Here is a 15,946-nt window from a genome sequence, read left to right as displayed (position 1 = left end):
CCTTAAATCACGCTCTGGTGATGAATCTTTATCTGACACTAATACTTTTTAACTTCATACAGACAATTAAAATGAATTGTAGCTAAATGCACATATAACAAATCAATTTAATCTTCAGTTGCATAGTAGCATATTTTGCAAATTTCCGAAACTTACTTTCTTACATGTGTCTTTGTCTAGGTGTTAAAACTTCAATTTAACAGAAAGGAGTAGAGATATTAATAAAACACAGCTCTTATGATACTGCCATGCAGCTGCAAGCCCCAAAGAGTAATGGCATTTGAAATTTATCACAGCCATTTAAAAAAAATGGTCCACATTTATGTGTGACGAGTGCTATTCTGGGCTTCATTACAAGAGTGACCAAAGCTGAATCCCTGCTCTCTAGGAATTAACACAACAGAAATTCAGACAAACACACACTGAGGATAAGCAGCTAGGTCAGATCAGAGCTACCATTCATCTACTACTCATCACCACTGCCTCCAAGCACCTAGAATCTTCTATCAGCCACAAGACCTATCACATTTACTTTACACTTTGCTGTTTATTCAGAGGTGCATTCCACTGCTCAGCCAGGTGCACTTAAAGTCACAAACCCCTGTCACAGTCCCCAGCACCGGGTACAATCCTGCATGCAAAGAGTGGTTCTTTACTTGTTGGCTGTGTGCTACTCCTGTCTGCACGTTCCTCCAGGGAAGTTAACCACATCTTATTTATCAGGGCCTCTGTGCAGTAGGTGTTTGGAATGAACCAGTAAGTGTGGGTGTTTAGTAAATGACTTTCTGGGTAGCTGAATGGATGGACGGACAGACGGGTAGGGGGAAATGTAAGAATTAATCCATTCTGACACTAAGAAAGTCAACAGAAATAAACAGTTGTGAAGCGTGCACCGGGTTCTTGGTGTAAAGCATTCCCTCTTCCCCATTCCCAATCTTACTGTTTCTTTTTTATAATGCACGGAAATTGAGGTTTACAAGATGCAGTAACTTACCCAGCCCACACATCTGTCAATACGTTCTAAGCCAGTCTGTTAGATTTATAGTTCCTGACGCTACTGATGTCAATCACTTCCTTGACCATAAAAATACAGAAACCTAAAACCAAAGGAATTAAGCCAAATTCTTCATTCTAGATAGACAGAAACCAAGGCTCATAGATGGAAAAGAACACTCCCAGACCTCAGGGAAAGAAGAGTACAGCCAGGGTTAACTCTCACATCTTCTGATTCTATGTTCCTTCTACCACATGGCCTTCCAGTCTTGGAATTCAAGTTTTTATTTTTTGAATATAACTATCATTAAGAATGAAAATTGAAATCTCTGAGAATTAGAACACCTGGGTTCTATGCCTAGCTGGGTGATACTAGGCTATCATTTGATTTGTCTGCATCAGTGTCTTCAAGATAGTAAAATCGGCCAGGAGTGGTGGCACACACCTGTAATCCCAGCACTTGGGAGTGAGGCAGGAGGACTGCTGTGAGTTCAAGGCCAGCCTCGGCTACAAAATGAGTTCAAGGCCAGCCTGAACTGCACAGTAAAACTCTGTCTCAAGAAGACAAAAAAAAAAAAAAAAAAGATAGTAAAATCGGGTCTTAGGTCTTTGAAGGACAAGAAAATCCCCTTATATAAATCATGCAGAGTGAGGCACCCCACGATGAGGTGCAGAGTAAACCCCTACCATCCTGAGTCTCTACCTCACCTATAAGAGCTATCTCCAAGGCCTTCCCTGGGACCTCAGTACTTGATATTCATTCTAACCACCAGCCTGAGAATTAGTTAGCTAAGAAGATAGTGCTACAACAGTAATCTCGCTATAACAAAAATATGTCCATGCTTTACCTCTTAGTTCACTAACTTCCTAGAAATGCAAGCAATACATTTTTTAAAATTCTTCCTCAACAAGAATACCCACAGTCTTCACATTTGACATCTGCGTCATTTAAAGTTACTCTCTCAAAAAAAGATCAAAACAATGTAGATAAACTTACTCTCTGATTTTCTCCTCTTAACAACTTGGTAAGTTGGGCTGGGCAACTGAGAGCACAGCACTATCAGAGAAGAAGGGGCTGACTTAGACAAGCGACTCCCTAACCAGCCCCAAAGAGGCTCCTGGCTCCTAACTCGTTCTCCTCTGAGGGAGCACTGTCTCACATTCCCCACATACAAATCAAATGAGCAGCCCTTCCTCAACAAGAATACCCACAGTCTTCACGGACATGCTAACAGCCTGCGCTCTGCAGTCAACAGGCCCACACCAGCTCACAAGAGGAATGTCTGCCTCACCCTTGGTCCTCTGTCAGTGCTTCCTAATGCAGGTGGATAGTACAGTTCATCACCCACCCATCTCCAAAAGCCAGAATCTAACCAAGAAAGTGTCCTTGAAACTACTTTCTCCTCTATCTCCCTACATATAATCCACCGTCAAATCCTACTACTCTCGTCTCCTAAAGAGCTCATGAATTCATCTACTCGATTTCCATTACCAAGTAAACCCCAGTTACCACTCTCTTACTCAGACCACTGCAAAAAGTGTCTTGATTGGCCTCTAGCCTCACACGATTCTCACGTACAGTGGTCTCCCTCGGTTCATGAACTTGATTCTACCCACGATTCTGGTTGCAAATCGAGTTGGACAAGAACCAGAGAATGGAGCTCAATGGTAGAGCATTGCCTAGCATGTGTAAGGCCCTCAGTTTGATCTCCAGCCCCTCCCCACCCCACACACACTCCTGGTTACCTCACTTTTCCATATGAACTTGACCAAGACTTCCTAGCAATCCTAGGTTGAAAAGAACACTTCTCCCAACCATACTTGGTCTGCCCCTTGAGCTTCACCATCCACCATGACCTGCCTCACCCTCAGATGCTCCAGTTACACAGGGTTTTCTTGGCTCTTCAAAAGTGCCATGCCCTCCCTTACCTCAGACCCTCTGTATACCATTTCTCTTTACCCTCCACAGCTAGCTCTTTCTCATCCTTGAGCTCTCTGGTCAAGATATACCACCTGGGGCTGGGGATTTAGCTCAGCGACATAGTGCCTGCCTGGCAAGCATGAGGTCGTGAGTTCGATTCCCAGTACCGGAAAAAAAAACCAAAAAAAAAAAAAAAAAAGGTATCACCTTCAACCGGATACGTCTATGAAGGGCTTCCCCAAAGTAGGTCACACGTCCCTATGATAATATGTTCCTGGTATGTGGTGATTAATTAACTGTGGATGTACAGGCTGTCATTCAAATTTGACACTTGGCTAGTTATTTACACACATATACTTTCCCACCAAGGAAAGAAGCTCTATGAGCTCAAAAACTAGGTCCGTTTTCACTCATCACTGCATCCAGTGCTTACTTAATAATGCCTGATATACAGCAGGCCCTTGCTAAATAGGAAATAAATGGATGGCAATGTGAAAAGAAAGGAAGCCAATAGTCTTTTAGTAGTGGCCATATACCCAACACTTTGCTATGTATCTTCGTTAAATCCTCACCACACCATACGGTATCAGTGACCTTGTTTTATAGACATGAAAACAAGTGCAAAGAGGCAAAGTGACTTACCCATTATCACAGCAAGTACATGGCAAAGTTAGGATTTCAACCTATGCCCAAGATTTTATTTGCACTGCAAATCTACCTCATTTGAAAAGCCTTTAAAACAATAGTGAGGGGCTGGGGATTTAGCTCAGCGGCAAAAGCGCCTGCCTGGCATGCGCATGGTCGTGAGTTCGGTTCCCGGTACCGGAGAAAAACCAAAAAAAAAAAACACAAAAACAATAGTGAATTCTACCTCTGGTGGGAATTCTAGAAAGTAACTGTGCAAGGGCTGGGGATTTAGGTCAGCGGCAAAAAGCGCCTGCCTGGCAAGCGCAAGGTCGTGAGTTCGGTTCCCGGTACCGGAGAAAAACCAAAAAAACAAAAAAAACAAAAAAAAAAAAAGAAAATAACTGTGCAACCAAAGGAAGCCACCACAGACTGGCCAGGTTCACAACAAACAGCACAAGTGACACCAAGAGAGAGAGAGAGCTGAGTGCAAAAAATGAGTTTGAAGAATTCAACATAGAGTATTTAACTTTTCAGGAGGCTAAAAAGTGTTTGTTGTAAGATTCCTCTTTAGGTTATTTTGAATACCATGCTGACAAAAATCCCGGGACCCTCCCATTGGGCTTTTCAGAATCATGTCACGTAACAGAAGAGGAGAGTAGATAACGGTGGAAGGAGAATTATTTCATTAAAAGATGTCTTTAACGAATTTGATCCTTCTGTTAGTACAACACATGTAAAAATGTAGTCACTATGGACAGACTAACAAAAACTGGTGTGTGAAAAGGAGGCCTAGCAAAATATAACCACAGAGATAAGTACCCAAAAGAATAACTGCTAAAATAATGTTAGTACTTTATTTCTATATTTTAAAAGGTATGCAAAATGTAGTCACTGGAAGAGGGAGACAGTTTCTCATTCAAAGTAATCACTCTGGATTTGTCTCTTATTGGGCATTCGCTGTGATGCCCAAGAGAACTCTTACTGAGGCAGGGTTAGTGAGACTGAGTATTGTGCAGCCCACTTCATTGCCAACCACCTTCTCTGGGGTGAGAGAGGGAGAGCAGCAGCCCAGCTTGAGCAGGTGGAGAAGGCCAGAAGGCCCTGGGGCTCAAGGCCACTGCCTCAGCTCAGGCAGTAATAAGCAAAAGCTGCTGCTGGAGAAAGACACAACAAACACAGAAAGCCCAGGCTATAATTTTTTGGAAAGACAGCCTAAAGCTAAAGTGGTTTAACATATTAGGAGGGAAAATTCCCATGATAATAGCAAATTTTTTCCAAGCTCAGATGAGAAACATTTTGCTCTAAGGGCAATTAAAAAAAAAAAAAAAAAAAAAAAAAAAAAAAAAAAAAACGCCATGATTTCAATTTGCTGACCTTTTCTAAGTTTACAGCACTTCTTGGTGGTTTCAAGCCTTTCTGCAAAGTTTTAAGTGACTTTCTTTGAAGAGAGGTATTTAATTGCAATGATTATAAAAAAACATTTGTTCATAATTATCCAGACATACACTGGAACAATGCTGAAACAAGAGCAGCATGCAAAAATGTATTTAAGGACTATCATCCCAAAATGCTGCTAAAAGCTATTAACCAGTATGTGTTAATTGCCACAGCATTCATATTAATTTTCACTTCAGGCTCGACATTGTGGAATATTTCCCCTGATACATTTTAAACAAAGTTTAATTTAAGGAACTGCTTCTATCAACACTTATGAAAATTAACAGCCAAGCAATTAGCACTCATGAATTATCCCTTCCCCCATGCTCTCTGCAGTTTCCCTGTTAAAAGAGTTTCTAACAGAGAAGTGGTTACTTTCTAACAAGTTAACACAATCAAAGTCACAGTTGTCTATATCAACTAGACTGGTTCTGCTTTTTAAGCACTTGTCAAGGCAAACATTACCATTATATTTAGAGTAGTACTTAGCTAAGTCAAGATATTAAAATGCCAAGCAACTACTAATATTCAACTGCCTTCTTAACTGATTTTTTAAAAAGCCACTGCCCAAAAATAAATAAAATAGTAAGTACATAAAAATAAAAGAAAGTCACCAGGCCTAGAGATGTGCGCCTGTAATCCCAGCACTTGAGAGGCTCAGGCAGGAGGATCACCATGAGTTCAAGGGCAGCCTGGGCTACCTAGGGGAATTCAAGACCAACCTCAACTACAAAGCAAGATCCTGTCTCTAAATAAATAAATGAATAAATTAAAATAAATTAAAAACAAAAGAAAGTAATTTATTTGTCTTAATCTTTCTATTTGAAGTGAGGTTCAAAATCCCACTGGGTTCCTGAGCTTCTAACGGCAGACAGATCGCTTTCACCCAAAACCGGCTTAACACCTTATCTATTTAAGGACCCAATTCTAAAATCCTACTTTGAAGAGCAGTTTCTTTTCACTCAGCCCTGCTGACAACCTAATAAAGCACAGAAGAGACATCACCACTGCCCCTCCTTTAGAAGAGACAGAGGTGGGGTATTTCCTGAGTGCTTCCTATGTGCTATGTGTCCTGCTAACCAGGCCTTTGTCTCATTTACTCCCCAGGAGGAGGATACTCTGATCACTTCCTTCCACATGAGGACTGGAGTTTGCAGGGGAGAACAAATATCTTTTCCATTTAACTGCTAACTTCTTCGCTGAGGCCTCATTAACAAGAAACAGATTAATAGGAGCAAAGTATCCAAACTTATTTAATATAAATTTCACAGGACAAATAGCTTTCATAAGGAAATGAAGACTCCAGGAAACAGTTAAACCTGAGTGTTTTTACTCTAGATATGATGCAGAGTAGAAAGCATTTGGAAACCATGATAGGAAAGGGCATAAGACGAAAACGCAAGGGGCTGGGGATTTAGCTCAGTGGCAAAGCGCCTGCCTGGCAAGCGCAAGGTTGTGAGTTCGGTTCCCGGTGTGGGAGAAAAACAAACAAACAAACAAACAAAAAAAAGAGGAAAACGCAATCAACTAGGGAAATTTTGCAAGGCCCATTCTTTCATTTTCCTCTCCCATTCCTCCACCTTTGGAGATAAGGAAGCTCCTTTCCCCCAGGTGTGAAGGCCTTGTGGCCTGCTGTAGGGTAGTAGGACAGGGGAAAGACAGCGAATCCTTCCTGCCATTTCTCAGGTTCCTTTAGCTTATTTTTGTTGTTGTTGTTGATGTTTTTGGTATCAAGAATCGAACTCAGGACCTTGTGCTTGCCTGGCAGGCACTTGTGCCACTGAGCTAGATCCCCGGCCCCTCCCTCAGCTTGTAATGATCACTATACCATAGTGTCATATTTCAGGGAAGTATGCCCAGATCTCCCATCAAGTTTCATGAGGTTAAAATAACTAGCTTGATAGCATACTGTAAGGGATGTTGTCTGGATATAACTGAGGTCTTCCTACAAAATAGGAGTTTATTAGCCATATTGCATCTCATTATGCAGGGTGCTTTATTCTAGCACTGTTTATTTTTGATAATTTCATTGGCCTAGTGATGTTATCTTTTTCCAGAGGTCCAGAAACAGGTTCAGAGAGATGGCAAAAACTGAAATGACACAATTTATAATCAGTACCATTTCTTAGGAAGCATACTGGCAGGAATCTGGTACTTAAGACTTCTGATGGTCTAATCACAACGACAATATATGCAAACTCAGTTTGACCAGAATAGTGATGACACACTAGCAAAAGATTCTCAAGTAAGTGATAGGCATGAAAGGATAAGAGTTAGAGTCACTTCTGAAAACATGACCTCATTTGAAACAAGGAGAAACAGGGCAGGCAGCTTCCTACTCCAGGGCACTTCACACAGTGCCCGTGCCTCCTGCCTATCTGCAGACCTCATCCCCGCCTCACACAGAAGCAGCTCTGGACACAGCCAATATGTGCCCCACAGTGAAGTCTGAAGGACTGGCTCAAGAAGTTTCCTGACTGTTTCCATCTCTGAATATTTTGTATTTTTAATGAGGCTATTCAGAGGTTCTGTTCTCAGCAGAGTCAAAGAATTCAGGAGGATGGCTGAGCCTCATTCTGCCTCCTCTGATCAAAATATTCCCTAAAACCACCTTGTAGCCCTGTCTTCACTTCTATCAAATGATCACTAAACAATAATCTGAGACTCTAAGGTATAGACAGCATCATCAGTTTGTCAAAGAAATAATGTAATAATAAGCCTGACCAAACAACTGTCAAAACTACAACAAAGCACAAATCTCAATTCAGCCTTTCTCTCTCAATTTCATGCCTTAAAAGTTACTAACAAGCCACAATAAAAATTTTTACAATGTATTAACCAGCTACATGAACCAAAAATTAATGAAAATATTTGCTTTAGTTTAGCACAAGAGCTCAGTAATGCTAAGCTAGACTCACTAGAAGAAACAATCCAGTTTGCACAAACTGTTAAGGACACTGCGCTTAAAACTGCAAAGTGATTGTAAAGCCACACCACAAACATAATCCTCTTTTATAATCTAAGTCTGGTTTAATTTTAAGGAGGACTGCACAGCAGCTAGTCTCTTGAGGAAATACATAATTAAGTAGTTTTTTAGCATATTTAATTAGACCCCAAACTCTTCTCTGTCCCTTTCTCTCCCCAATTATGTGCCAATTTGCCCAAGAGACCCAAGGAACTCAGTTAATTATGTAAATAAGGCAAGCGTTAGTCCCAAGAAAAGCATTGTGAATATTTGTAGGGGAAAAAATATATATATTTCAGTGGCTTTAACAAATCTTTTCCAAAAGAATGTGTGTGTGTGTGTGTGTGTGTGTGTGTGTGTGTGTGTGTGTGAATACACTAGATAGAAAAACCCTTACATTTGAAGCAAAAGGCATGGAATACCAATGACAAGATGGTGAATCATTAAAACAGAACATTCATTTCTTAAATATGAGCTGAATAAAAATAAAATAATTTTAAGTTACAACAGTAACAAAAATTTAGTGCTGAATGTCAGATGATTTATGGGAAGAATCAATCTGGAAATTATTAAAGTCGACTTGCTGGAAAAGGCTTTATTATCAAGGGGTTGACATGATCTTAACTCTAGAGGCAGCCATGGTGCGTTATAACTACTACAATCCCATTATTATGCAATCACAAAATGCTAATTTGATCATTTTGAGGTGTTATTTGAATAGTCATTTTAATTTCTAGGTTACAAAAAGGCTTGACTCAAGTATAATTCTCTATTAATCATTGAGATGTCTTTGAATATCATATTGATGCATTTCACAAAGATAAAGAAAGACTAATTAAATATGCAGAGTACAATATCCTTCAAATATTAGCCATTTTCATGACATATCTGCCAAACGCATCGATATTAAATAATAGATGAGAACAAGAGTTTAATTGTATTTTAGCAATTGTAATATGTAAGATAATAATAAAATTGCATTGCATCATAAGATAGACTTATCAATATATAAATCTTTCTTAATCACTGTGTAATAATGACTGCTCCATCCCTTGCAGATTACAAAAAGATTTGCTATGACAAAAGCATAAAAAGTCAATGTAAACATACATCTAACAAAAATAGATCCTTTGTGACTGAGGAAATGGTTTATATTTGTTAAAAAATTTCTCCCTGGCCCTACAGAAGTTAGACATAAAAACAAAGCAGAGTTCACAACCTTGTGACAAATCAAAACCCAAGTAATTCATAATAAAATGTAATGGTATAAGGAAAATTCTAGAATGTAATATTTTAAAAGAACTGTGCTAGTTTGTTGGCACAAAAACATTACCACACAGTAATTATTCTAGTAATTTATATCCTTAAACAATGAGATGGTAGCAGTCAACAAAAGCAAAGAAATTTCAGGCAGTGTATCCTAACCCCAACAATAACTTCTACCTTAATTAATGAACTGTAGTATATATTTTTTAATTCTCCACAGTCTGACTCTAGGTCCCTGGGGCAAGCTTCCTTTTCTTGCTTCGTTCCACAGGACAGGAGAAGGCAGCACAGGCAGGCTGAACAGAAGCTTCAGAGCAATGTAATCTATAATTTACTAAAAGTCCTTTCAGATATTTTCTGGAGGTAATTCCTGAGCATAGGATCTTTATGTTTTCTATGCTTTTTGCTTCTGGTTCTTGCTCCTTCCCTACAAACATCAACCTTACCATATATGTTTACTTCAACCTATGGAAGCAGGCTAAATTGCATGAGGTAAAATGTTTAGAAGAGAAAACATCTCTTTGCTTAAAGATGACAACTGACAGAACTAGCACATGAATAAGAAAAATGCAAACATAAGCAAAGAGCTGTGTGCTTATTAATTGCAATGGTGTTGAAATAAGACAAATTGTACAGGACCCCTCTAGGCAAGAAGCTACACTCAAGCACCCACACACCACTGCTAGGCAGCAAATATAATGGCAGTAAGTACAGAAATCAACTGCTACTGTCTCCTGGAAAAAGCCCCACTCATCTCAGCACAGAGACACAGAACAGCCGCGGAAGGGGGAAGGGGTTGCTGGATATGCAGCAGGGTTCCTCCTGAAACAGTGGCCATTTTCGTAAAAGCAAAATGAATCTACTTTAGTTTTACAACAACAAATTACTGGAACAAACAGGAGAAAAATAAAGTCATCTTCTATTGTAAGTGTCAAATGAGACGCCCTGCAACATGAAATACTGAAATGTGAAATGAAGTTTAAACCTCAACAATTTCTGCACTTCTAATAATTAAACAAAATGTGCAAACTGCCTCCCAGAACTATGTTCAAGAATTTCCCAACACAACTAGACCTTGATTAATCACACTCCAAATGGCCCAATCTCTCAAGCAAACTTAAATAAAACAAGTAAATATGTAGGTCTTCCTCTCTTAAAAATATATACTTATAAGTATATAGAAAGATCTCAGGGTTGTTTTGTTTTAATCCTCCCAAATATATTACCATGGAAAAAACACTGAACCCAAATTCTTACTTTTTCATATCTATAGTTTTAGAAAATGTGAGTGACAATCTATATTTACTGGGGCACTTTTAAAATCCTAAATCTAACAACCAACACTTCCACTCAATTGTTGTTCTTTATTTAAAGGGACAAAGTCTCATCTTTTAAACTTACCTTGCCGTCAAATTTGGAATACTCATTAAAAGGATTATTCAGTTGCAGAGGGCACTGTTCCAGGCGGACAGATAGTATGGACTGCTTTCCAGAACTTGGAGGTTTCTCTTTGAGGGATTTTTTTTCAAACAGTGACTTCAACTCCTGGGCTATAATGCAAGAAAGATAAAAACGTCCTTGTGATTACAGATAGAGAGACAGTTTGTCCACTTCTCTATAATGTCTTCCTTGGAATCTGAAGGAGGGAGGACCCAGGGACATGTTCAGCTCTGATGTGTGCAAAAAGCCTCACATATATATTCCAATGTTTGCACTGAAAGGACAGAGAAATGAAAAATATGCAAGACAGGACTGTCAAGTTAGGATAACTAGGGCTTAAAGAAGTAGAAAGAGTTGGACATAGCAACAGAACAGTCGTTCTGTAAGAAAGTTCATAGTTAGGATGCCTGAGCTTTGGTCTGGCTTTGCCACCAACAGCTAGCTAATCCTGAATGATTTACTCAACTTTTTAGGCTTGCCAAACTAGATAATACTGAAGATCCCTCCCTGCTCTAATAGCGTGTGATTCTGGAATTCTAGTTCTTTGATGTCAGATTCCCCATCTTTACCCTTTTACATTCTCCAGTTGCACTTGTCACAAAATATGGATGACAAAGATACTGACAAGGAAAAAGTGCAAGGGTATTCATAGTAACAGTAGGTAATATTTATTGTTAATGCCAGTGTAACTCACTTAATCCCTACAACAAGGCTATGAGGTAAATTTGGGCATTAAGTCAATTTTGTCAAGGTGGAAACAAGCTTAGAATATTTTAATTTGCTGTAGGCCACAGAGCAAACAACAGAGCTAGAATTTGCACTCATTCAAGGTTGTTAGCCACTAGGTACTAATGAACAAATCAGGCCCTCAATAAATTTTGTGCATGAATATATGAATAAAACAATAAATTATGATTATATCAGAATCTTCAATTCTTATTCATTAGTGAATTAAGTTCCACATGTTCTAAAAGATTACTTAGTTCTCTAAATTAATCAATCAAGGTGGTAGATCATAAGTACATGGGGATTACTAACATCTTGTGAATATTAGAAACTGTCCACACTTAAACTTTTTAACTAAATCAATCTGAGATTTTAAAATCCACAATAGATTCAACCCCATTCCATTCTTGAGCATAGTCAAACTAAGCAGAGATCAAGAGACCTCTAAAACTCAGAACTTTCTAAAAATATAACTAAAACTTTCTTTTTAACAGATTGGTGAATCAAATTTATCAAATGACATGCGATAGATTTAACTGGAAAATCAGAAGAAAAATCAGATGAAAATGCAGTAGCCCCTCTTCATCCATGGAGAAAATGTCCAAGACCTCAGCGGAGGCCTGAAATGATGCACACAATATTGGACCTAAGTATGTAAGAATGCACCACATAATGACATTTCCGGTCAATAATGGACTGCGTACACCATGGTGGTTCCAGATGAATAAATCACCCTGTGACAAAGAGCCAGCTTAGTTTGTGTACACTCTATACTTGGACAGCAAAATTGTCTAACAACACATTTCACATAATGTGCCTCAGAAGTTAAGACTATGCTATGTTTCTTCCCACATATATAATGCCTACAATAGTTGATTTACAAATTAGGCTTGAAACAATTAACAACACATGGGCCAAATTACATCTTTCCTTTAAAAAAAAATAACATTAATAGTAAAATAGAACAATTTTGGCCCGGGAGATAGCTCAGCTGCACAGTGACTGCTTGGCAAGCACAACATCCTGAGTTTGATACCCAACACACACACAAAAAAAATTTTGCAATACCCTTCAATAAAGTTATTTAAAGCTTAGGAATTGTTTATTTCTAAAATTTTTCATTTAATCTTTCCAGACTGAGGCAGGACTATAACTGAAACCTGGTATGCAATGCAAAATTGCAGACCAAGATGGACTACTATATCTAATTCTTTTAGACTTTAGTCATATTTTAAATACTAGAAGTACTTCTCCCCAGATATGGTGGTGCATGCCTGTAATTTCAGTACTCAGGAGGCTGAGGCAGGAGGACTGCTGCGAGTTCAAGGCTAGCCTAGGCTACATAGTGAGGGCAAGACCAGCCTAAACTGCACAGCAAGAAGCCTGTCTCAAAAAAGGAAAGAAGGAAGAAAGGAAGGGAAGAAGGGAGGGAGGGAAGTAAGGGAAAGGAGGGAGGGAAAAGGAAGGAAAGGAAGAGACAAAAAGATAAAGACAGATGAATGGACAGACTGTTCTACCTATAATGTAGTAATAATTTTATGACTAATAAAAGGAATAGTCCAACTATTTGATCTTGAACAAAGGAAACAAAAACATACACTGGAGGAGAGGTAATTTCTTTGATAAATGGTGCTGGGAAAAATGAATATCCTCATGCAGAAGACTGAGTCTAGATCTACATATCTAATCAGCTACTAAACTAAAATCAAAATGGATCAAAAATCTAAATAGTAAAACAGAAACACGTAATCTGTTGGAAAATAAAATAGGTAGAACTCTTGAACACAAAGGTGTAGGCAAGGACTTTCTGAAAAGAAGCCCAATGGCACAAGAAATAACACTGAGAATCAACAAATGGGATCATATCAAATTAAAAAGCTGCACAGCAAAGGAAACAAACAACAGAGTGAAGAGACAATCTACACAATGGGAAAAAATTTTGCCAGCTATTCCTCAGATAGAGGACTGACGCCTCAACCCCCAAATAAGGGATCCAGTCAAAAACCAGGCAAACAAAATGAACAGAAACTTCTCAGAAGAACAGATGGCAAATAAATACATGAAAAAATGTTCAACACCACTGGCCATTTAAAAAATGCAAAATAAAACAACACTGAGATTCCATCTTACCCCAGAAGGCATGGCCATCATCAGGAAATCACATAATAACAAATGCCAGCAAGGCTGTGGAGGTTGAAAAAGGAACCCTTCTATATTGTTGGTGGGAAAGTAAACTAGTACAAACTACTATGGAGAGGAGTATGGAAATTCCTCAAAAAACTAAAAATAGGTATTCCATTTGACCCGGCTATTCCCCTTCTAGGAATCTTCCTGAAAGAATCAAAGGCATCACTATCACATACAGTGAAACATGCATACCCATGTTTACAGCAGCACAATTTAAAACAGCTAAATCCTGGAGCAGCCTATATGTCCATTGACAGATGAATGGATAAAAAATGTGGTTTTTATACACAATTGAGGACTGCTCTACCTTAAAGAAGGGTACACTTGGGGCTGGGGATTTAGCTCAGCAGCACAGCGCCTGCCTGGCAAGCGCGACGTCGTGAGTTCAATTCCCGATACCAGGGAAAAAAAAAACCCAAAAAACAAAAAACCAAAGAATGGTACACTTGAGACATTTGCCAGTAACTGGGTGCACCCTGAGACTGTAATGCTAAGTAAGATAAATCAGACTCATAAGTTCAAATATCACCTGGTTTCTCTTATATGAGAAGACCAAAATATAAATGAAGAACAAAATAAAGAATAGATCATAGAAGTAGAGAGATCTTTTTCAAATGGGGAAGGGAGCAAGAAATGGAAAGGGGAGGAAAGAAAAGGAAGAAGGATTTGTAAAATGGAATCAGAGGGGCAAAAAAGAAATAGAACTTTTCAAGTAGGAAGGAGGATTAGGGTTGGAGGGAGCAGGGAGAGTTGGGAGGGGAAGGGGACAAAAGAGAATTAAGATGTGTTATGTGCAAGTACAAACTTCCCACGATAAATGTAATCAGTACATACTGCAAATGCACGCTAATAAAAATGCACTTAAAAAGGAATGATCTCCTATTAAATACCTCTTATGGGCCAGGAACAATGGTAGGCATTTTTTCACCTCAAACTCACAGCAGTCTAAAAAATAAGGTACTACTAGCCGGGCATGGTGGCACACGCCTATAATCCCAGTACTTGGGAGGCTGAGGCAGGAGGATCGTTACAAGTTCTGAGGCCAGCCTGGGCTACGAAGTGAGCTCAAGGCCAGCCTGAACTGCATAGCGAGACCCTGTCTCAAAAAGACCAAAAAAAAAAAGGTACTACTGGTGCCCTGAAGAAAGAAACTGTGTTGTCACAGACAAGTGACCCAACTGTCATCAGCAGAGTTAGGTGTGAGGTGATGAGATATTAACATTTCCATGCTCAGACTAATACACTTGGACTTCTCAACCTCTGACGTCACAGGGCAAATGGATGTAACCAAAGAGAACTTTCGCTCACACCTACTGTCTTGGAGGAAGAGCCTTGGTCTCTGTTTCTCAGGCAGCTGCTCCCTTGTGTGAAGCTTCTGCCAACTAAAGGACATCACTATAGTAATTTTCTCCTATTTCTCTTCCATCGTCAATTTTCCCTCCAACTAGTCATATCAACCCACAAAAATGCTGAAACACTGCTTATCAAAAAAAGAAAGAAAATCCTCTCACCCTCTGTCCCCTACTTCTCCCCTTTTAAATACTACTCTATTTTCCTGCTCCCCAAACTGCTGTCTATATTCTTGCCCAATCCTTCTCATCCCATTCACTCAAATCTACTCCAAGCACACACTCAGGCCACACCACTCTAATACAGCAACTTCAAGGTCACTAATGATCCTCTGCTGCTAATCTATTAATCAATTCTTTATCTTACAAGACCTCTTGGCCACATTTGACACAGGTCATCGTTCCTTCCTTTTTGAACACTTTTCTCATTTGTTTCTCTGGATTCCACTCTAGTCAGCTCTTACCCTCCCCTCGTGGCTACTCCACTTCAACTCCCTGCTGATTCCTCCCCACTGCTCCCTGGGTCACTGCCACTCCAGTGAGGCTCAGTGTCTGGCCTTTTCTTTTTCTAATTTGTAATCTCCTCCGTAAGCTCATTCAGCCTTATGCTTTTAAACAGCACCTACAAGAGGTGAAACTAACTGTGGCAATGTAAATCAGAACAACAGTTGCCTCTTAGAAATGACTGACTAGAAAGGGGTACCAGGGAACCTTCTGAAACAATGGAGTTGCTCTATACTTGACTGGATGTCAGCTACATAGGAGTATGTGTATGTCAAAAGTAACTAAAATGTACATTTATTGTACATCTCACTACATGTAAAAAAACATACTTCTAAAAAGCAAATAAATAAAAAGAGAAAACCTAAGTAAGTATCCTCTACATGCTAGTGACTCCCAAATAATTGAGTTTGGGGTTGAATTTTTATTAGTACATATTTATAATATGTAATGATTACATTCCTTGTGTAGAGTTGGTACATGTGCATAATATATCCTTCGAAAGGGGACTGGATGACTAAATATATTTTCATA

General features: G+C 39.2%; 1 protein-coding gene across 5 annotated transcripts in view; it reads right to left on the bottom strand.

Annotated features, from left to right (window-relative positions):
- Mapkap1 (mitogen-activated protein kinase associated protein 1) overlaps window positions 1-15,946 on the bottom strand; it is a 230,844-nt gene that overhangs the window by 172,764 nt on the left and 42,134 nt on the right. For all 5 annotated transcript variants that reach the window (XM_005382456.2, XM_005382455.2, XM_013513217.1 and 2 more), the window contains one exon: window positions 10,611-10,759. In XM_005382456.2, coding sequence (XP_005382513.1) covers window positions 10,611-10,759 — 149 coding nt within the window. The remainder of the gene's footprint in view (window positions 1-10,610; window positions 10,760-15,946) is intronic.

The sequence above is a fragment of the Chinchilla lanigera genome, unplaced genomic scaffold (assembly GCF_000276665.1).
Source record: "Chinchilla lanigera isolate Chin_1 unplaced genomic scaffold, ChiLan1.0 scaffold00018, whole genome shotgun sequence".
Lineage (NCBI taxonomy): Eukaryota > Metazoa > Chordata > Mammalia > Rodentia > Chinchillidae > Chinchilla > Chinchilla lanigera.
Note: the sequence above shows the minus strand (reverse complement) of the source record. Positions and strands in the feature narration are given on the sequence as shown.